Consider the following 23,625-nt stretch of genomic DNA (forward strand, 5'->3'; position numbering starts at 1 on the left):
GTCAAAAGACATTAAACTAGCATGCTGTTTTAAAATATAGTGGACATTTAAACCTGATGACTTCATTTTTGAAACTCTAACAGTATTCTAAAACTCATCTGGAAAAGTCTATCAAACCAAATATGCCTGATTTTATGCATAAATCTCTCACCCCTAATTCTAGATGTGAATTCAGCTCAAGTTCAAGCACATCAGTTCATCTCCACCACAAAACAATGATTTAAAACATCCTCTTAGCCCATAAAATGAAAAATTTTAACAGAAAATAAAATTAAAATAATTCTTTTCAAATTTACTTAATAGAGAGCTTTGCCTAATTCAGATGTTAAATTAATATTAGCTCTAAATCCTGAAAATCTGAATAAAACAACATTACAAGAATTTTTTTTTCTGCACTAAGTGCTCTCTGGAACTATTTTATGAGAAATCTATCACCACTCCAAAGGACCAAATGTAAGTTTCCACATTAGGTCATGTTAGATTGTGTCAAAACCACAAAGATGAGCCCGCAGATGTAGCAGTTCTGGCAGTAAAGAAAATTTTTTCTCATTCCTGCTGCCTTCCTGGAGATTTAGCAGCAGCATCCTCTGGAGATGGAGGTCACTTCTTTGGAAGGTTTTAGACTACAGAAAGTACCCACGGTCAAACTTGTGAGCCACGGCTTTCTGGCTATAATAAAATTCATTTTGTTTCCATGATAGGCACTATTCATAGACTTTCTATAGTCATCTAAGAATCACTTTGAATGTCTAGGTGTAAAGCCACAAGAAAGTCACCACCTATAAGAGAACACTTTGTTCTTCAAAGGCTTAAGGCCTGGTCTATCAATTTTGGGATGTTTACCCTCTGCTTTACTTGAACTTGGCTGCAGTCTTGGGGAGTCATTCATTAGTTTATGTAAAAACACCGCAGCCGCTGAAGAAGTCAGCAAGGATAACAGTATCAGAGAAAAAGAAAAATTATGTTTCTAGTACAGTTAGAAATCAGTAAGGCTCATCATTAACCAAAACAAAATGTCTTACAAGTTCACCCCTTTCTCCTGCTTCACCTTCTTCACCAGATGAACCCTAAAAATTAAAATTAAAAGTCACATTTTTGAATTCTTAGTCCCTTGTCTCAGTTTTAACCCGTCAACATTGATAAGCATTCCTAAGTGCCCACGGTGCCCACCAGATCATGCAGAAATACAAAATGCCCTCAATGGCTTTTCAATCTAGCTGTCAGTGGCTAGTCAAAAATAGAACAGAGCCTAGAGAAAAGATAGCAGGTGAGGTTGAGTTTCTTCTAAAGTTAAGGATTAATGATTGTATCCAGCAATTTTATAATTAGGTAATCCTTGAAAAAAGGCTTTCACTGTAGAAAAAGGAACCCAGAAAAAGGACTAACTCTAATTCACATTCACACTTTATTTGTTAAGGTCTTGATACAGAAAAACTCAAAATATGATGATGCGGCTCTAGAAGGCTCCATCGGTCACAAGTAAACCAATCTGGTGAATGAGAGCAAGGGACACTCTTTTCAGTGTGTCATCTTGGAGGCAGAGCAATCATCAGCTCCAGCCTATTAAAGCAGTAGATAAGGTTACAAACCAAACTAAACTCTAGCTTTCACACACTATGAAGCACAGTTGAGAAACACTGCTAGCCTCCGTCCTTTTATTCACACCCATAAACCAGCCAGTGCCCCCTGCTGGTGAGGCACCTCCATGCACATCACGGACTGCATTTCATACTCTCCTGATAGGACCTACCTGTCCACCCTTTGGACCTGGCTCACCGACTACTCCCTGTAACGAATAAAACATAATACCTTTTCAGTATTTTGAGATGTTCAATTCTATAATTTCAAATGAACCAACTTCCCTCCTCAGGCTGGTAGATAAGGGCAAGTATGAATAATGTGACAGATGAGGACTTGCTCCTCTCCCCACAACCTAACAACAGGGCTCCAGGCTGGGCGTGGAGCTTACTTAAAAAAAAAAAAAAAAAAAAATCAGGATGACAACCTAACAACAGCCAGGTAAGGCCTGAAGAAACTGACAGTTGTCCAAAAGCTGGCAACTCAGGGTGCTCTCTGATCACATCCACATAAAATTGGACTGGTAGGAATGTAAATTTAAAACTAAACAGGAACTATGATTACAACTGGCATTTTTACTTTTCTCAACTTTTGTATTTTCCTTCTGGTAAATTATTATATATATTTTTTTTATTTTTTTTAGCTCCTTAATCTCAACTCTCACTAATTCAGGATACCTTTCTTGATAGCTGTCCATGATAATTGCTATAAAAATCTCCACTGTGCTGAAAGCAAGCTCAGTTTCTCAATATAGTAAAACTCATCCTTCCAAATAAGGAACTTTTGGGGGGGGCTAGATATCTTACCCTGTCACCTTTCATTCCAGGAAGGCCAGGGGGGCCAGGCAAGCCAGGGAGGCCAGGACTGCCAGGAGAACCCTGAAAAACAAACACAGGGTCTCCAGAATCGCTGTTAGCACGACACTGCAGTCACACGAGGCAGACACAACCTTGGGTGTGTGGACTCTCGTCTTAAAATAAATGCGCTGTCGTTGGTTTAACTCTGCTCCTCAAATGTGCCTCTCTCTCAGGCTCTCCACCCGCTTGGTCCCACCTCGGAGGTCCTCAGTTCCTGGATTTGCACCCTTGCCAACAGTGGGCTCTTTCAGTGGAGTCCCTGCAATAGTGCTGCTTCTCTGGCTGTGTAAACAAGCAGGGCTCAAGAAGTAAAAGACAGCGCTCACGCCCACTTCTCTTCAATTCCAAGAACCACCAGAGGCCAAGTGTAGCACTTCACGTTTCTCCTGGTTTCAAAATGTATGCTGCAAACCACACTGATTAAAATACCCTCGGAGGGTATCCTAGGTATAACTTGAAATTTCCCATTTACATTTTCACGCGTTCACATAACAATAGAAATCAAGTACAGATGATTAAGTCACCCTTTGTACATTGTTTTTCTCTCCTTGCTTATTTTTTAAAATGTATTGTGTTTTGTATAAAGCAAATAAACTTCTGGAGGCTAGAAATATTACTTACCAGTTTACCTGGTAGTCCTGGGGGTCCCACTGGTCCTATTTCTCCTCTACTGCCCTGGAAAAACACAAACATGACCGTCAACTGGCTAGTTTGCCAAAACTCAAATGCTTAATTACTATGTCAGTAAAACAACACTCTACTTAGGTTTTTGTTTAAATACAAAAGTCATCAAAGTATTCTCCCCATCTTCGACTGAAGGCAGAGACCTTTCTGTAAAATGCCCCCAGCCTCCCCAGTGTTTATCGTTCGGTGAATGTGGTCATGATGTTCCTTGTGACTATGGCCCATTAGATAAAAACGATGTCTGCTACATCTGTGTGAAATGACAATTAGTAATTTCCAGCATCTGAATCACAATGTAACTTATATTATGGTTATCTGTGTACGTGTTTTATCTTCTCATTAGAGTGTGTGTTCTTGAGGTATTAGGTACATCAATTTTGAATTCCACCTAATGTCTAAAACACGGTAAATTTCTGGTCCACAGTACATATTAAAGCAGCATCTAGCAAACGATCTTGAACTGCACAAGAGTGGAAAAAAAAAAGAGAAACAGGACGGGGATGTTTGCCTTTAAATTACTAATGCGACTTCAAAAAGACAGAATAGAAATTTACAAAGTTTCTAACATACAAAACTCTTTGTTCTACTCATTCTTGTTCTAAACATGTCTTAAAAGATTAAATAAACTTTGGAAAGTATAATTTATAATGAAAATACACCGAAAGCAACATTTCATTTTGTGAGCCAATTTCAATTCTTTATTTGAAACTCTAAGCCCTTTGAGAAAAGGAGACACATGAATTCTTCAATTTCTTTCCCCAAGAACCTCATACAGTCTTATGCAGTCTGATAAAAGCTTGTTTTATTTCTTTTTTTTTTTTAAGATTTTATTTATTTATTTGAGAGAGAGAGAATGAGAGACAGAGAGCACGAGAGGGAAGAGGGCAGAGGGAGAAGCAGACCCCCTGCAGAGCAGGGAGCCCGATGCGGGACTCGATCCCAGGACTCCAGGATCATGACCTGAGCCAAAGGCCGTCGCTTAACCAACTGAGCCACCCAGGCGCCCAAGCTTGTTTTATTTCTAACTCATATTCAACTAAACTGAACACAAGGTTATTGGATAAATAATCACATCTCCTGGATAGTGTATATAAAAATGAAAGTAGTCTTTTGAGTTCATTTTACTTTAAAATGACATGACAACTTCATATTAATTCTTGATATTTATAAATGCTCCTGCTAAGATTATCCTGATCTGGCCCATATGCTATTCATTTATCTCTAAGTTGAACCAAGTGTCAAGGTCCATAATCCTTCTGAATTTTCAGTTTCTTTAAAGGATTAAGTAATATTTGCCAAATTACAAGTCTCTAGCTTTGAGCTACACTTAAGTGGCAGTTGTCTCAAATGACTTATAGGTGATTTAAATGAAATGCTCTTAAATAGTTTTCAAAAAATTTTATATAAGCAACCTGTCTAATATGTAAGTTTGGATGATACATTGGCCCTTAACCCTTGTGAGCGGCTTAGAAGCCTGAGGCAGGCCTATGAGGATGGGCACTGGAAAGATGTAAGACTAGATGAAAACCAGCCACTGTGATAGATTCTTCTATCCATCTATTAATATAAAGATTGGGTTCTACCCCATTAATTTAGCCCAGCACTTGAAAGTTCAAGACAGATTTTCTTCAGTATATCTGCTCTGTTGGCATTTTCAAATAATTTCTGAACTGCATCATGATGAAGATCCGAAATGTCATTGGGCTAACATGACTTTAATTCACAATATAATTAACAGTCATTGGTGGGAAAACTAATTAATGATATCAGAAGGGGAAAGCAGTTCTTGGCACAACCTCAAGTATTCACTTCTTTTATATATATATATGTGTATATATATGTACATATATATATTATATATATACAAAACTGTATATATATGTACATATATATACATATATATATATTATATATATATACAAAACCGTCCTTCGGTCAAGGGTATACGAGTAGTTGCACTCCCGTTAGAACCTCCAAACAAACTCTCAAGTATTCACTTCTAAATACATGCATCATTATGCCAAAAGAAAGATGACTGATGTACTTTTTTTCTCTTTCACAAACCAAAGGGCTAAGTTAAAATAAAGGACTGTGTGACTTTTCATTTCTCTTTTGTTGGGATTATTTTGCCAAAGACAAAGATTTTCTCTGCTGGTACTTATTTTCTCTTTCATGAGCTCCTATTAGTCAATTTGTAAGTGTTTTCCAACCACTGGCAGGCCCTTGGTAACACATATGAATGGCTCAGAACCCCAGTGGAGACTATTCTGCTGACCTTCTGTTCCCAAGAGAGCCCAGCATGCACAGGTCGTAAAATTACAAGCATTTACTCCTCTGTTAGTACACAAACAGACAGAATGTGTTCCTCATTTTTTTTTTCTCTTTCATCCTTTAAATTCTTGGCCATTTTAAACGTAGGTATTTCTATAGAAATCACCTCAACGTTGAAAAAGGTAATGTTGATTTTCACAACAATGACCAAGCAGTCATGAATAAAGTGTTAGGACAAGATTTTCTGATGGCCATTCCTATGATTTCTATGTATTCCAAAAACATGTAAGTAAGATGAACATGAAGTGTTCATGAAGTGTGAACATGAACCGAGATATAAATAGTCATATCTAAAAACATAGGTTAAACTGAACACATGTTGTAGGGAGCAATTAACCATGACCTTGTAACCCCAGGTGTGCTAAACTTATAAATGGTAAATCTCCTATGTTTCAACAGCTGTGGTATAACCATATTCTCAGATGTGGGCAAGGGAAACTGGTAGGGATATGGCTTTTCTGCCCAGTAGCTAAGATTTATGAGCCCCGTGACAACAAGAGTTATGATCTGTAACAAAAGGATTGTAAGGAACCAGGAAAAAAGGCAAAATCCTACCATTAAAAATATGAGGACCAAATTAAAGGCTTTTTTTTCCCTCTTGGACACTCTGTGCCACCATATATATCTCCAGCATGTTCAGACACATCTGCCAACCACTCCCTACTTAAGAAGCCAATCGAGGCCTTAAAAAAGTTGCAGACCCTCTACCAGTGATTCCCAACTCTGGCTGTGCATCAGAATCCCCCAGAGTGTTTTAGAAATATATTTCACTAGATGTCTTCCACCACTCCATCTCCTTGTTCTTCCTCCTATCTTCCCCCCTCTCCCCTAGATTCTTATTCTGTGATTTTGAGGTCAGACCCAGGAATCTGTTTGGGTTTATGTTGTGTTTGTTTGTCTTCACCAGCTTTACTTTAGACTCTTGTTAAATGCTCACTACGAAAATTCCATAAACACCAAAATTTAAAGTTTGCTAAATATGCCTTGTACCTTTAGAATTGGGCAAGCTAACTTCAAATAAAAACCATCCCGCAGAGCCTTGACTTGAGCCGTCGAGGCACTGGAGGGTGGAGATGAAGCTGCGGGCATTGAGCCCCACTGCCAGGTCTGAAACCAGGCTCCACCATGTTGGCCCCAGCCAACTCCAGCCCCACAACTTCTCCTCTCTGTGCCTCAGTTTCCTCACCTGTAGAGTGGGGATAAAAACAATACCAATCTCATAGGGTTTTTGAAAGGACTGAATAGATACATAAAGCACTTAGAACAGTACGTGGCTAGAGTAAGCACTATGAGAGCATTAGTTATTTTTATCCAAGGTTTTACCCAAGAACTATAGAAATCAGTCAAAATTAAGTATTTTAATCTGTTTAATTAAATGTTCTTTGCCTTTCAAATCTCCCAAGTTTCTTTAAAAGTACAAGTTGCTCTTGGGGGAAAAAAAAAAAAAAGTCCCTAGTCCTCATTTCTCCAGTTTCTGTCAAGACCATTGATCACCAAGAATCGTCTTCTTTTTTTTTCAGAGAGTGGGAGGGGGGCGGGGCAGGGAGAGAGGGAGACAGAATCCCAAGCAGGCTCCACACCCAGTGCGGAGCCTGATGTGGGGCTCGATCTCACAACCCTGAGATCATGACTTGAGCCAAAATCAAGAGTCAGACACTTAACCGACTGAGCCACCCCAAGAAGGCACCTTCTTTATAAACAAGTACTAAGAGCTATTTTGCAAAACTCATTTCAAGAAATACAGACAAATAATTCCATCTGGAAGTCTTCCTTTTCAAATGGAAATACTAGACTTCTAAAATATCACAGAAAAAATCTACTTCATTATACTTGTGTTGTCATAAGTATTTTGCAAAAAAAAGAAATTTAGATTTTATTGCATTGTGCTGTAGATTGTGATGGTGGTTGTATTTGCCTGATTACCCAAAATGCTAACTAGTTGAAGAATGAACATTATTCTTAGTACCATGCTAATTTTAGAAGTGAGAAATTACAAATCATTATACTTAGTCTGAATCATATACATAAGTGCCTCTCTCTGGGAAAAAGGATGCTGATTAACCCAGAAGATCAATTATGATTTCTACAGATTGTTGCTTTTACAAACCCATCTTCATATTAACATTGGAAGATCATATTAGTCCTACCACAATGATAATTTTTAGGTTTGTCATAAAGATATTTTAAAAATCTATTCAATTTTACAGCATTGTATAGTTTATATTTTTCTCTGGTGTAGGTTTAAATATTCCCTCACACACAGAGGCAGATCAAAATCTATAACCATCACAGCTGCTTCACAGATTATTGACAGGGATAATTTTCCATGGCCTGGGTGGCACAGGAATGCAGTTTCGATCATTCCACAACACACCATATGTGGACCTCTGTGCTCAGAGCTGTTGGTGATAGGGTGGGGGTGGGACCTCAAGAGAAAATGGGGGAGGCTCTGTACTCCAGGAGTGTATAATCTTCAGAAAACTGGAAGTAGATCAGCATGGCACTCATCCCAGTCAGAAACATGAGAGCAGAGCAAACACAACTTACTCAGCAAAAGCCCTGGCAAGTTCTGGGAAGCCTGAAAGAGGGAAATGGACCAGGAGCCACGGCGTCCAAGGCCGCCGCCATTCTCCTGCTGTAAACCAGGAGTCACCCAGATCCAGGTATAACCAGTAGTGTGAGCAAGAAAGCCAGAAGCACCATCCAACTGGTAAAGATACGTGCTCATATGTAATTGCTGGAGATGACCAAAAAAACTCCAATGTGTGTTGCTGTGACACAGGGCTAAAGCTCTTAGAACAATGGTTTGAAAGGGAAATACCACTTAATTTCAAAGACGTGCTCCAATTAGCCCTGGTCCACTAGTAGAACACATTAGAAAGAGGTTTTCATTCCTTCTACTCAGCTTTTCAACTTGACATTCGCAGGAAAAACTGATAAAACTTGTGAGGAATCATTGAAAATGTGTGAAGTTATCTATGAAACTAAACATAATGATGTAAGATGAAAGAACAAATGTATCTTTCTGTCAGTAGATTTGGTGTTAAAACTCTGCTCCAGAACTTCAACACTTATAACCTCTCATGACACTTTTCTGTAAAATTTATAGTAGGTGAGAAGTCAATTATTACCAACATAAGCAGCACAGTGAGATTTATTATACCTCCAATTCAATTCGTTTTTAGAAATATTGATTGAGCACCACCTTGCGACAGGCCCTGAGGGAAGAGATGTAGAGAATGCAAAGGTGGATCAGAGGTGTCCCTGCTTCCCTGCAGTTCCCACAGCATGGGGCAAAAGGGGCCCTGGGTTACAGGGTTCAGAATAAGGAGAGAACACTTCTACCTGGGGGATAGGGCATAATCAGAGATGGTTTCACTGTCGAATTAACATTTTAGTTACATCTAAGAAAGGACATGGGCTGTTGAGTCAGAGAAATGGAGAAGAAAGCCATCTAAGGGCAGAGTGTAACAAAAGAAAACAGGTGGGCTGAGAAGTGCAGAGATTTGGAAATGAGCATGGAATCCAGCTTGACTTGAACACAGGCTCTGAGCAAGGCAAAAGTGAGATGTAAAACCAGGGGATAAACAGACAGTTTAAGATTTGGTACGTCCTTTTCTTGCCAGTGGAAATCCACTGAAGATCTTTAAATAAAGAAGTGATGATGGAAGCTGTACTTGGAACAGACCAATATGGCAGTGTGTGCAGACTGGGATCGCAGCCACTCCCCAGGCCTTTGGCATTGTGTCTGACACTGTTATTTGTCACCATGACTGGGGGAACCCTACTGGACTTCTAGGGTGAAATCCCGGGAAACTGAAGAACTATCCCAGCCAACATACCAGGAGTACTTTGTTGGGGAACACTGGTAGGGGAAGGAAAGAAGCTGGAAAGGCAAATCAGGAGACATCTGTTAATCCAAGCATCAGCTAATGAGCTGAGCCAGGAGATGAAGGTGGGCTTAGAAAAGAAGAGTCAAATACAAGAGACCTTAAAAAGGAGAAGGTAGAAGGCCCCTGGGTGGGTGGCTCAGTCAGTTGGGTGTCTGTTTTTGGCTCGAGTCATGATCCTGGAGTCCCAGAATTGAGTCCCGAGTCAGGCTCCCTGCTTAGTGGGGAGTCTGCTTCTCCCTCTGCCCTTCACCCTGCTTGCGCTCACTCTCTCTCTCTCTCAAATAAATAAATAAAATCTTTAAAAAAAGAAGGCGGTAGAATCAACAGGTCCCATTGGAGATAGGAAACGTGATGGAAGAAGAACACCAAGGCTTTGAGCCACAGTGATCAGAGCAAAGAGAATATGGACATTTACAGAAACTCAAAAATCAAAACCTGAATCAGGCTCAAAGCTTGCATAGGCATAACAGATCTGCCTCCCCTCACATGAGAGAACTAAACACCCTCCACCCCATCTCCTGCAGTTCTTGCCTCTAGTTCTTTATACATCCCATGGCACTTAACCGATGGGCCAAGCCCTCTCTACCGTGTCACTTTTTGTGTTCAGTGTATGGACCAGACATACAACAGGTGCCCCTTCAACTTTACTGTTCCCTGCTCTATAAAGGGAATATTAGACTTAATAGCCAACATTCTCAAAGTTCCAGTGCCCCTCTCCCACACTGTTAAATCTTTCTGGACCAGTCATGTAGCACCTTCATTGTTTTAGGAATATGATCTAGCTATAAACTCACTGCTTTGGCAGTCGATTAAAAAATTATTTTAATTAGAAGTTCACAGGCTTCAAGCAAGAGAGAAGAAAAGAATAACTGAGCAGTGAGTGAGCAAGGAGCATAATGAGGAGCAGCAGCTAGTTTCTTTGGCTGCAGAGAAACTTCTGGAAACCACCTGATAGAGGTCAGTTGACAAACACCTGTGAGAAGTGGAAAAATTCCCCTCTCATGTCAAGACACCTGGAATATTTCACTTCCTTGAAACGAAAATTGTCATTCAACATGCTCATGAAATCATTTAAAAGAAGTAAGAACAATATTTGGAAATGTTTCTGTGTTCTCACTTGGAGTTCTTTTTGTTACCCAGCAGATTTTTTTTTTAAAGATTTTATTTATTTATTCATGAGAGACAGAGAGAGAGAGAGAGAGAGAGAGGCAGGGAGCCCGACTCGGGACTGATCCTAAGACCCTGGGATCACGACCTAAGCCGAAGGCAGACACTTAACCGACTGAGCCACCCAGGCGCCCTCCCAGCAGCTTTTAAAAATAAGAACTTAGGGGCGCCTGGGTGGCTCAGTTGGTTGGGCGACTGCCTTCGGCTCGGGTCATGATCCTGGAGTCCTGGGATCGAGTCCCGCACTGGGCTCTCTGCTCAGCGGGGAGTCTGCTTCTCCCTCTGACCCTCCTTTCTCTCATGCTTTCTGTCTCTCATTCTCTCTCTCTCAAATAAATAAAATCTTAAAAAAAAATAAAAAATAAAAAAAATAAATAAAAATAAGAACTTAAACTGAAGGCCAGAGAAAATTTTTTATGGTTAACAGTAAGTGCATAGTGTTTAATTTCCTAATCAGTTTCTCTCTAAGGGTTAAAGTGTATCTAGTGAGACAATATACATTGCTGTATTGGCTGCAAAATAGACACATTTACAAACTCACACTAAAAGAAGTCCTGCAGTTTCTCAAAAGATTAAATATAGTTACCACATGACCCAGAAATTCCACTCCTAGGTGTTCTACTCAAGAAAATAAAAACATGTGTCCACAGGAAAACTTGTAGAAAAAATGTTCACAGCTTCATTATTCATAATGGCCAAAAAGTGGAAACAACCCAAATGTCCATCAGTGGATGAAAGAATGAAGGAAAGGTGGTATGTCCATACTATTGAACATTAGTCAGCAATAAAAAAGAATGAAGTAGGGATACATGCTACAGCATAGCTAAGCCTTGAAACATGCTGAAGGAAGCCATTCACTGAAAAAACCCCATACTGTATGATTCTATTTATATGAAATTTTCAGAACAGGCAAATCTAGACAGAAAGTGGATTAGTGGTTGCCTAGGGCTGAGAGGATTGGGGGGAAATGTTGAGTGACTGCAAGTGGACACAGAGGAGGTTTTTTTTGGGTGATGAAAAGGTTTTAAAATTGACTGTGGCAATGATTCCATAATTCTGGAAATATGCTAAAAATCAATGAATTGTATGCTTTAAATGGTTGAATTATATAGTATATGAATTACAGCTCATTGAAGTTGTTTTTTTAACCACACTAAAATATTTCCTTCAACATGAGGTAAGAGCAAAAAGGGTCCTCATGCTTTTTAAAAATACTTAAAAAATTTTTTAAAAAGCAGATTGTATACACGACTAGCATTCCCGTTTCCCTGTCTCTCTCGACTAGCACATGCTCCAACTTGAGAAGGCATTCATGGATAAATGAATAAATGACTGGAAGGACACCCAGCAAAACCCTGAGAAGGCACTTCAGAAGGTTCTATAGAAAAGGAGTACTCACAGGAAGCCCCCGCGGTCCTCGGGGTCCCACCTCTCCTGGCAGCCCCTGTTGGCCCTGTTATGAGGAAGGCAGGGAAAGAAAAAGTTAACACTCCCTAATTCTTTGCTGAGTGATTACAACAGGTGATAACATAAGGAAAGGTAACTCATGTCATCTTACCTGTTTGCCTGAATTCCCCAGTTTACCAGGCTTCCCTGGAGCACCTGTGTTACCCTAAAGGTAAAATGCGACATTCGAAGTAATTCAGACAGCAAGTAAGCAAAATCATCAACCCGTCTTACCCAGACTGGGCATTTCTTACACCTAAATAGCATTAATTTCCCAATTTCACACTGAGAATTTGGGAGGATATAGAATCTCTTTCTTGATGGATACGTTAAAGTTCTTTAGATTCAGGATACTGTTCTGTTGTTCCCAGAAGTATAATAAAGGTATCAAAAAAAATGTTCAAAAATGAAGGTCAAATGTCAAAAAATGAATAAGAAGATTTTTCTTTCTTCACAATGTTAATGACATTTACCATTTCTATCTCCAATAAACTTCTTGGAGCCCTTTTATCTGACACTGACACTATTAAAATTAAAAAGAATCCTGTGAACATGAGGAATAGGTGGGTGTGCTCTTGAGAGGACCCTGCCAGCAAGCGCCGGAGAAAGCACATGTCTGGGGATCCATCTGCACCACCAATCTCTCACGGGCCACTTAGGAAGGGAGCGTTTCTGCTGAAGATGCTGTGGACCCCAGTAACTGGAGAGCTATATATAGCCATATAACGCAGTAGTGGCCAAATTCTACGTTGCTCCCATGTTATCTCTTTTATTTAAAGTAAAGCTGTGGGCGCCTGGGTGGCTCAGTTGGTTAAGCGACTGCCTTCGGCTCAGGTCATGATCCTGGAGTCCCGGGATCGAGTCCCACATCGGGCTCCCTGCTCAGCTGGGGGTCTGCTTCTCCCTCTCCCGCTCCCCCCTCTTGTGCTCTCTCTCTCTCAAATAAATAAATAAAAAAAAATCTTTAAAAATAAATAAATAAATAAATAAAGTAAAGCTGTATCTTATCCCTTTCATTTTTCCTTCACCTATTGCTTTTAATTGCTGCAATATAAGCACTGGTTGCTCAGTCTGAGAACGAAACGTTTCTATCTTTTCAGTTCAAGCGAAATCACGTTAGTAACATTCACTGACATAATTTCTATAGCTTAATCATAACTTCCTTATTTTAAGTGGTAAAGAGCAACAACACTGTCTCTGTTTTGCACTGACAAAGGATGACACTTCCCAGGAAAGAAGTCTAATCAGCGACAATTGGTCAAAGTATTCTTTCTGCAGCTAGGAAAGAGGTTAGTATTTGAGGCCTTAAAAAAAGCCTTTTTTTAAATTTCTCTTTAGGATCAAATATAAAATAAAAGGTTGGAAATACTAAAAATGATAGAGCATATTAATGAAAAAATAAAAAAAAACGGAGAAAAGTACTAGTTAAAAAGTTTTCATCTTTCACCTTTTCACCAGCAACACCCTTGACACCAGGAATCCCAGGTACACCCTAAAAGAGGACACACAGAACATGGGTTGAATCACCTCAGTGGAGAATCTGTGAGATGCCATGCCCACTGCACACTGCCGAGGGGCTGAGAGAATCATGACAACATCAAAGCTTTAGTGTGAGGGAGATTCTTCCTAATTCCCAAATTCTGAACAGTTCTAGAACTACCCACAGTTTAGAAGGAATGGCTTTACTCTATCTGGCTTGTTAAGTCTGAATACCCTTAGGCAAATCCTACCTCTAAACTAAAGTTATTTTTCAAGCATGAATTTCCAAATTATAATCCAGTCAAGGGGAGCTCCTACCAGCATGATCCCATGTACAGAATAACAAAACAAAGACCTATTGAAACGCTAAACCTGAAGTAGAAAAACGGAATGGTAGGAGAACACTGGCTCGAACTAAAATCTGGTACTATTGGGAGTCCTACTGTTCTCTAACTGATTATTTTAAAACGTCAGATATCATAATAAATTGAGGTCAGCCCTCAAATTACCAAGTATCCCTTTATTACCTTGAAACATTTGTCTCCAAGAATACATCTGTATAATCCACGTTAACCTCTAGCCACATCAATGCAGGGAAATGCCAATTCGAATAATTCAAAATAGCACACAATCAAAAAAGTGGTATCTTATACCTCACATCGTTCCATGAGCATACTCTCAAGCCTCTTATGACTCAACTCTGCTAACAAGAACTTCAGAACTGGTGAAAAGGAGGAGGGAGTATGTGCTCCTGGCCCACAGCTCAGAATTAGTAAAAAGATAAGAAAGATTGAGTGAACTAAAGAGAGAAGAAGAATACAAAATACAAATTAAAGCTTAGTATAATTATTAGAGAAATAGTTCCTTATTCAGGAAAAAAGTATAAAATGTAAAACTGTAAAAATGTAAACTTAAAGCATCATATTTCTTCCCCAGAACTTATCAAATTATTTATTTCTCCCTAAAATTCGTATTTTCCAAATATGTAGCTAAACAATAAACATTTAAAGACCCAAATACTCACAGGTAAGCCCTGCAATCCTGCATCACCAGGAGGCCCAGGCTTCCCTGGTTCACCCTGAGAAAAGAAGTTTTTATTGCATCATCGAACATGTGTGAACTGCTGTAAGTCTTTCAAGAAAAGAAAGGACACAGGGCTTCTGCATAGAAGGATTCCCTACAGGTGACCTTATGTGCACTTTTAAAATATGATCCAGTTCAGGGCGGGGAGGGGGGGCGGTGTGAGGTGGGACGGGGGACGGGATGGGGAGGATGGACTTGGGACATAAATTTAATCAAAATACACAATCTCTTTCAACTGCTTTCATCAACAGGGCATTTCTACTGAGTTCCTAAAACCAAGTAAACAAACATACTATTCTAATAGTATTTTTGAGTTGACACTTGATGAAAAAACTAAATGGAGGAAAAAAGCCAAAACCAGCTGAGTAAATCTCCCAGTAATGTAGTAATGGAAATGCTGGGCTCAGTTGGCCAGGGCTACATAGCTACCTTTGTCCCGGGCATTCCAGGTATTCCGTCACGGCCATCCACACCTGGCAAGCCCTAAAGACACACAAAGCAACACACTGTGTCTTAGAAACAGTCGCATTCTTCTTCCCTTCATTATTTTCTAAAGTTTTATTACAAATTAATAATCACTTGGAAAAATGTGGTGGATGACTATGGCTCAGGACATACCGTGTCACCTTTGGTCCCAGGGAGGCCAGGAATTCCTCTAGAACCTTGAGGGCCCTTGCAGAGCAGAAGGGAAGGGATAGACAAGACATGCTCATTTATCACGACACTTTGGACACATCAAAGACATAAGCATAATCAGCAGAGAACACCAAAAAGCACGATGTCTGTAGTGACTGACATGAATTTGAACTCACTCTATCTCCCTTGGGACCTATTTCTCCTGGAGGTCCTCGCTGTCCTTGATCACCCTGTATGAAAATAAAATGTTAAAAATAGCAAAAGCTACTTATTGATAGACTTTTGAAACTATAAAACACCATCCATATTACCTTATTACTGCTCTTTCACCCCAATGCTTTGCTCTGTCATGGATGCCCAGCTCAAGAAATCTTTTTATAAAAATTACATTGTCTTAAAAATTTATATTGCCATAGGGATCACAAAGACTCACATGTCCTTTGATTTCATTTTAAATGTGTAAATCTTCTGTGCTCTTTGGATCCATACTGCAGGTAACCTTAACGTCAGTAACTATGTCCACGTATCAGCTAAACTCATTGACTATCATGGTGGGTTGAGGTTTGGGTCAGTTGCCCATCTTTTCTCCATATTATTTCACTCTCCAGGTAATAATAACGGTTTCTGTCAAAATTATCCAGCTAATGTTGATTTATGGTATAGAGGGTAATAGATGAGAGGATGTGTCTTCCTAAACTAGAGCTTTTGTTGAATTGCATAACTACTCTAAAACCTCAAATGGCTTCCTGTTGCTACTAGATCAGTTCAAATGGCTCCCATTAGCATTAAATACTCTCCACAACGTGATCCTACTTTATATATTCAATTTCATCTTCTCAACAGAAACTTTCCAAGCCAAGCAGTAACAGTCCCTGTGACAACACACACCCCATCACCACCAACAGTGTTCCTTCTCACCTGTGCTCTGCTGTCTTTCCCACCCAGAACGGCTTTCCAGATCAACCCGCCTCTAGGATCCTCCTCTTACATGCATTACCTCTACCACATACTCCAGTGCTGGATCTCGTAATGCATAATGTAGTTACATTTTCCCTTGAGCCATAAGAGCTTGATAGTTGGAAATTCTATTTTTCTTATACCTTTTCTACTTTTTCTGTGATAAAGGTGGTTATTAATGGGTGGCTTTTTTATTTATTTCTAGAAAATATCTGAGGCAGCCTATAATAATGACACATGTACATATAGCAGTCAAAATACAGAATAATGAGATCAGAAATCACAGAAAAGGATAGAATTACCCAAGAACCTGAAATGAGACAGTTACTGTGGACTCTAAGCATCCTGGCAGCCAAAACAAAAGGAAAACACAGCAAACATAAAAGCTTAACAATTTGGGGCGCCCGGGTGGCTCAGTCATTAAGCGTCTGCCTTCGGCTCGGGTCATGATCCCAGGGTCCTGGGATCGAGCCCCGCATCGGGCTCCCTGCGCCGCAGGAAGCCTGCTTCTCCCTCTCCCACTCCCCCCTGCTTGTGTTCCCTCTCTCACTGTGTCTCTCTCTGTCAAATAAATAAATAAAATCTAAAAAAAAAAAAAAAAAACTTAACAATTTGACTTCACCTATGTGAAAAAAAACCCATATCAAGTCAAAAGAACATTTCTCTTTATTCAAGGAAGTGATGCTTATCTTAATTAAAATTTGTTTAAATATAAAAACTACTGCCAATTTTACCACTTGAATCATTCACATGTAAAAGACACTTGCATGCAGACACACACACACACAGAGCAAATAATCTATCACTGATCATTGCTAAATAATCTATCATTGGGTCTTGTAAAAGGAAAACTACTTACAGGTGCACCAGGAAGACCTTGAGGCCCAGGTTCTCCATCTAAGCCCCGAGCACCCTGCCAAAAAACAAGACGAAGAAATGAAATTGAGATCAGTCATTAAAAGGCACATCAGTCTTTCCATAGAACATTAATAGCCAGATAAAAAGGAGGTTTTGTGTCTGTAATATATACTGTATTCATCGGTGAACCCCAGGGAGTATTCAATTGGACACCTCAGATATGAAAACACTAGTTTACATCTCCTCATCCCACCAAGAGTACTGATGGCCTATCTTTGATACCACTCTGGATATTTTAACACTACAGCCATCCTTGATTGATGACATGAATTATAAACACTGGTACCTATTTTGAGAAGTTGGCAAACCTATCAGAGGAGGTTTAGGAGTCCCCTCCGGGGTTCTCAGGATTCTTATGGCTATTCATTAATGGTGAAGACCAAGGAGCCACCCAAAGAACAGAAAGATTGCCATGGACTGCTGCTGCCACAGCTGTGAGTGGGATTCTGTGACACTGGATTTCCACCAAGATCCAGAATCAGAAGTCCAGCCATGTGATTTAGAAGAATGAATTGTAATAAGGATTTGAGTAGCGGGGCGCCTGGGTGGCTCAGTTGGTTAAGCGACTGCCTTCAGCTCAGGTCATGATCCTGGAGTCCCGGGATCGAGTCCCGCATCGGGCTCCCTGCTCGGCAGGGAGTCTGCTTCTCCCTCTGACCCTCCTCTCTCTCATGCTCTCTGTCTCTCATTCTCTCTGTCTCAAATAAATAAATAAATAAAATCTTTAAAAAAAAAGGATTTGAGTAGCCCCCATTCCATTCTAGATAGACATTAGGTTTGGTTAATATAAAAATAATCCATCTATTTTCTTAACAATAGATTCACCCTACCAAGAGATGGGAACTACAGAGCTTTATAAATCTAATTATCTTGAAATCAATGGTGACTTGGTTATATTGTACATATCACCTCCTTATTTAATGATAAGAATCAAAATGTGATCTTAAAACAAATATATCAGGGTTTCTTTAGTGCTTCCTGCATACGCTACATGATAAAATACAACCCCCTTCTTTAAATCTTTTTCTCATCCGCTAAGTGAATGAGAAGGCAGAAGGGTGACTGAAGTCAACAGGCCATCTCCTAATGAATAGGGTTGAGATAAGAAGATGATAAAATAAATGGAAAACAGTCAGAAGAGTGCTGGATGGATGTCAGGCCAAGAAAACCAGGTGGACAGCATCTGTAGTAAGAATTAAGAATTAGAAAACCTTTGATAGAAGGTTCAGAAAAGGCAGAATCAAAGAAAGAACACAACTGAAGCAGAGGCACCACAGAGACTTGAAATTCTTTGATCCCTAAACACTAGAAGAGAGCAGAAAGCATTTTACATTCACCAGGGAAGAAGAGGTTTGGAAGACCCAAAAAAGACCTTGAATTCATCATTCACCCTGCGTTGTGAGAGCGGAGTCCGGCCTTTGCATTATAGAAATGGCTGTGATACACTCACTCTCTCTCTTATTGCTGTTCAGCATGAGCTCAGTCCCAAAATGCTGTTACTAGGCAACCACTCCAGGGGTCTGAGTTCATGAGAAGAGCTTGCTTTCTTTTTCTTTTTTTTTCTTTTTTGTTATTGAAAGCAATTTGACAGAACTCAAAGGAAATGAGACATTTTGAAAAATGCCAATTAAAAAAAATACTTCAAATAAAGAGCATATCAAGAACAGTAATTGGTTTCAAAGTGTGGGGTCACATATTTTAAATGATTTAAACCCAGAAAAAGCAAAGGCTGAGGTATCAGCAACTTCAAAATAAATGGGATTTATTATTTAATAACAGAAGAGATACACACAGAATGTTACTTAAGGTAACATGAATATAGAAATATGAAGCACGTTTTTTTAAAATACAGTGTTTTTAGAAAAGAGGTATTCTGGAGGAAATAGAAGAGTAAAACAGACAGAATGAGAATACCTAGAAGGGACAAAGAGGCTGAAAAAAAAAATGAAGTTGAAGGAATTGGTCACAACATAATTCCTTCAATTTCCAAAAATGTGCATTTCTTTTAGAAAAATTTGATTTATGGAGCACCTACAATGTGCAAGTTATTCCTGCTTAGCTGTTAATAAAAGTCTCTGCTTCTGTGTGAAATGACACAAATTAGCCATAGAAGTTCTAAAGAGAAAGAGGCGAGGGTCAGAAGTGGTGGCAGGCAAAGTGCTTTTTTGTTTCTCCTGGAACCTACAAATTGGCTTTCCTAATATACTCTCTAAGTGGTAACCATTTTCTTAAAATCTGATAGAAAAGCTAGACACAGCCTTATACACACACACACACACACACAGTGAGAAAAACATTTCTGAGCACATCAGGAATGTCCAGGTTTCCACTGTTTCTGTTTATGATATTCAGCCAGCCAAGCATTCCCCATTCTCCATCCTCCACCAGTGGGAACATGTTATCCTTCTAGGCCTGGCATCCTTCTAATGTCACCTCCTCCATGAGCCCTCCCAGTTCCCTGATCAAGAATAGCCAGCACTCCTTCGTCTTCAGTCCCTTACTCTACTTGCCCTCAAATTTACGTGTCTCTTGTTTACACTGTAGTTAGCTATCTACTCGTTTGTTTCTCCCAATAAATAACAAATTTGAAGTCCTTATTACCCTTTGAATCTCCCCATCATCTCACGGTGCCTTGCTATGGAAATGGTAGGAGAATCTGGCTTTTGAGACTGGGCTAAGGACAGGTTGGTAAATTGGCCACAAGTGTATGATCCTTGTTGAGGACAGAGCTCAGCAACCAGCCTGGAGGGAGGGCCATGGGTGGCCCTAGTGTCCCTGGGGAGATCCTGCCTTCTCTTACCTCTCCCTTTCCATCCTCCCCTGTATTTACTTTGATTTCCAGATATTGTGTCAGTGCTATCAGTATTAACTATTGGTAATGATAAAGAAATACAAATGTAACATCCCTCGTATTCCTATCTACCCAATATAATTTAAAATATATAATACATAAGTATCATACATACCTACTCATTTCTGTCATCTATGTTTATAACAGAAATGTGAAAACCTAACAAAACATCTACAAAGCAAATAAGAAATTAAAAAATGATGTTGCTGAAAATAAGATATTTTTAAATGGGCAAACAAGTATTTTTACATTTTGATATCATATCATCATCATCATCATCTTACTTTTTCCCCTTTGGCCCCAACTATGCCCATAATGCCTCGTAATCCTTGAGCTCCCTGGAAATATAAAAAAGAACGGTGAATTTTTTCAGCTGAAGCACACACTTGTTTATCTCATCACAAAAGTTCCTCCAGAAGCATGTTAACATAACTAAAGGTAACAATAAGAAATAGTGACATTATGTAAACAAATGTTTCTAGTTTAGAAAGAAAAATCCAAGGAGAATTCTTCTGATGGTAAACACTCTTCTAAAACCCTGAAGATGTACACAAACCTGGAGTTGGAGCAATTAACTGATGACAAGAAAGTAAACATCATTAGCTTAAGAGAAGTACAATCATGTATTTTGACTTACTTTTTAACTTAGGTACAGAATACACTGCCATCTCTACTTCCTTCATGATTTGTAACTTGGTTACACATAAGATGGTTGTGATTTTAAACTTTGTAATGATTTTTCCCCACCAATGTATGCCATCAAAGGCCATTCAGTTTCCAGACTAGTCCACAAAAGCTTAGGACCTGTAAATGGAGCTGAAGTCTCTACTAACCACTAGGAGTCACTACTCATTACACCATCTCTATGATAGAGGCATTCTGCATTCCCACCTGGGGCACAACGAATCCATCTCACCCCATCTCAGGCATAGGAGTGGGTAAGCCTAAAAATAAGGATGTGAGTATGATTTCTAGAATCTTCTTCAATACTGAAATGTCACCATTCTCCATTCTCTGGCCCCACAGGAGCAGGGCTCCAGGTGTGGATCCTGTAAAGGGGGAACCTGGGTGCTCTCTTGGGAGGAGCAGCAAGTGGATGCTCCTTCAGGAAGGAGTGGCCACTTCTGAGCAATTTGCTAACTGGCTTAAGATCAAGTAGCTCTTGGCCAGTCATTCTCTTGTGTTCTCCCTTGGAGAAAATGGGGCAATTCTCTGGCCAACCCTGCCTGCATCTAGATAAGTCACAAATTCTGTGTAGATCAGTTAGGAATGACCAGAATGTGTAAGATGATCCAGCTTAGGATAACCACTTGGGATATAAAATGAGAAATGGCCATTTCAGATTAAAACTGCTCTTTCTGAAGATAATTCTACAAAAAGAATTCCAAAAATATTTGAGCCAATGGAAGTGACATGAGAATGCCATGGATTATCTCTTAAGGTGACTACTTTGAAGGACAGAGCTTATATATAAATGTTCCCCAAAGCATTTTTTTTTAAATCTGTGCATTACTTTATAGATGCACATTTAAAAAGTGAGCATTTGTGAAGTTTATAGAAACATTTTGGCAAGCCTACTGCCAAACACCAGAAGGTCAGCAAGCACTAACGATAGCCCCCAATGGACCACTTGAGCCATGCAGAACCCAACAGATATCCTTAATCCATGAAAATATTTTTAAATGCTGCTTGCAAAATCCTGTTCTCAGGATTTGGAGGGATAGCTTTAAAAATAACTTTAAGTCCCCACTAAATTTTCATCAGATCAAAAAAAAAGCATACATCTCTTACACTATTGCTATCTCCCTCCTACAAAATAGAGTCCATCTCCTTATTGTCTCCTTTCAAAGGCTCAGGGAAGACAATCTTCTGAAATAAACACCTCGTATTCCTCCAGGTTTCCTTAAAGTTCTCATGTGGCTTAAAAACAAAGGCCATTCTTACAAATGCTCAGACTCATTTACTTTAGCTGGAATTTCCTTAAACTCTGGGGTAAGTACTAATCTACACAGCTCCCTGAACTCTTTCATAAAAAGCCAGTTGTTTGGGGAAGAGAAGAGAAGGACAAGGAAGGATGGCCTCATATTTGTCCTCCCTAACTCTTTAGTTCCTGAGAATAGGACCTGAGCGTGTCCTTTACATAGTAAAGGCCTTGGCTAGCTGCAATGTTCAATGGATATTCAGAAATTATTATTTCCATAATTGTTAACTACTCATCTTGACAAGAAAAAAAGTGTGACAATTCTACTTTCATATACAAAAGTAGTATAAATTTTGATGTAGCAAACACTAAATTGAAGTATGCCAATGCCCCAAATTACCTCATTGTGCATATAATTGCAGCAATCTGCCAAAGCACAAGGGACTAACTTTTTATTAAAAGACATGATTACAAGCTATTAAAAATGTTCTAATTATAATGATTACATGCTGGCATAAGGTACTTAAATCCAGTGGATGATGTACCTGCTGTATATTCAGGGTACATGAAATTTTCTATATCATGTGAAAGTACCATAGAATATAAAATATATATATCAACCTCTTGTGTTCAATATTTACTTTCAGATTGCCTAGCCCTGAAATCTAGTAAATGAATGTATGTAATTATAGGTAAAATTTTTCTGTTAAAATGGTGCTTGAATATACAATGGGGATCCTTTCCTATTTTGAAAAAATGGAAATCTCCCAATGCTGGCTTGGTGGGAAAATATGTTAATGTAATACTACTAATCCAAATGCTAAACAGGAAATATTCCAAAAGTCACGAAAAAAGAATATTTGCATATCCTAGTTAAATATTTTTTTAAAATACTTTACTGGAGGTCCTTGAGCTCCAACTTCTCCTTGTTCCCCCTGGTCACCTTCTTCACCCTAATAAACAACAGAAAAGCACACCAAATGTTATTCCAGCAAATGAGCATAGATAGATGACTCAGCACATTTGAAATTCACTTGGCATCCCCTGAGTTATGTTACTATACTTTCTTAAATTAGTTTATATGAGTAATCCATATTAATTGTAGGACATAGAAAATACAGAGAAATATACGAATAAAGTCACCCAAAGCCCACCTTTTAACTATAAATACCAGTAACATCTTAGATGCTTCTCTATAATGGGGTCATGGGGAAGGAAAGGACAGAGAGAGAACATATATACATTCATGTTCCCAGTGTGTGTGTGGGGGGGGTGTTATTAGGAAAATATGATCATGCTATGCAAACTTTTCCATCAACTACAATATTATTTATTTGTGATTTTCACTTTTAACTTTTCTTATAATTTTTCTACCAAAACAATTTTTTAAAAGTATTTAAATCAGTCTTTCTTTTCTTGGCTTGTACCTTTGATGTCACCCACAGAAAAGCTTTCTCCATATCCAAAATATATAAATATTCATATGTATTTTTCTTCTATAACTTCATAGTTTAATTTTTTACATAGAAATCTTTAATTGATTTTAATGTAAAATATAAAGTAGAAATCTATCATTTTTGGAGGTGGGTGGGGTGATGGGGTAACTGGGTGATGGGCATAAAGAAGGCCATGTGATGTGATAAACACTGGGTATTATATGCAACTGATGAATTATTGAACTCTACATCTGAAATAAATGATGTACTATATGTTGGCTAACTGAATTTAAATTTAAAAAAAGAAATCTATCATTTTTTTTTCCTGGTAATTGGCCACTTTCTCTAATATCATTTATTGAATACTAGATTCTCTCTACATAGACTG

At 39.0% G+C, this 23,625-nt stretch overlaps 1 protein-coding gene across 1 annotated transcript in view; it reads right to left on the reverse strand.

The window, feature by feature from the left end:
* Positions 1-23,625, reverse strand: part of COL9A1 (collagen type IX alpha 1 chain) — an 86,911-nt gene that overhangs the window by 21,521 nt on the left and 41,765 nt on the right. The window contains exons 19-32 of the mRNA XM_081829352.1: positions 22,701-22,754; positions 20,165-20,218; positions 16,971-17,024; positions 15,331-15,384; positions 15,137-15,190; positions 14,948-15,001; positions 14,460-14,513; positions 13,404-13,448; positions 12,069-12,122; positions 11,910-11,963; positions 3,057-3,110; positions 2,385-2,456; positions 1,751-1,786; positions 1,023-1,067 (exon numbers count right to left, since the gene is read on the reverse strand). Coding sequence (XP_081685478.1) covers positions 1,023-1,067; positions 1,751-1,786; positions 2,385-2,456; positions 3,057-3,110; positions 11,910-11,963; positions 12,069-12,122; positions 13,404-13,448; positions 14,460-14,513; positions 14,948-15,001; positions 15,137-15,190; positions 15,331-15,384; positions 16,971-17,024; positions 20,165-20,218; positions 22,701-22,754 — 738 coding nt within the window. The remainder of the gene's footprint in view (positions 1-1,022; positions 1,068-1,750; positions 1,787-2,384; positions 2,457-3,056; positions 3,111-11,909; positions 11,964-12,068; positions 12,123-13,403; positions 13,449-14,459; positions 14,514-14,947; positions 15,002-15,136; positions 15,191-15,330; positions 15,385-16,970; positions 17,025-20,164; positions 20,219-22,700; positions 22,755-23,625) is intronic.

This window comes from Leptonychotes weddellii, chromosome 8 (genome assembly GCF_054177405.1).
Source record: "Leptonychotes weddellii isolate Sample4059 chromosome 8, ASM5417740v2, whole genome shotgun sequence".
Classification (NCBI taxonomy): domain Eukaryota; kingdom Metazoa; phylum Chordata; class Mammalia; order Carnivora; family Phocidae; genus Leptonychotes; species Leptonychotes weddellii.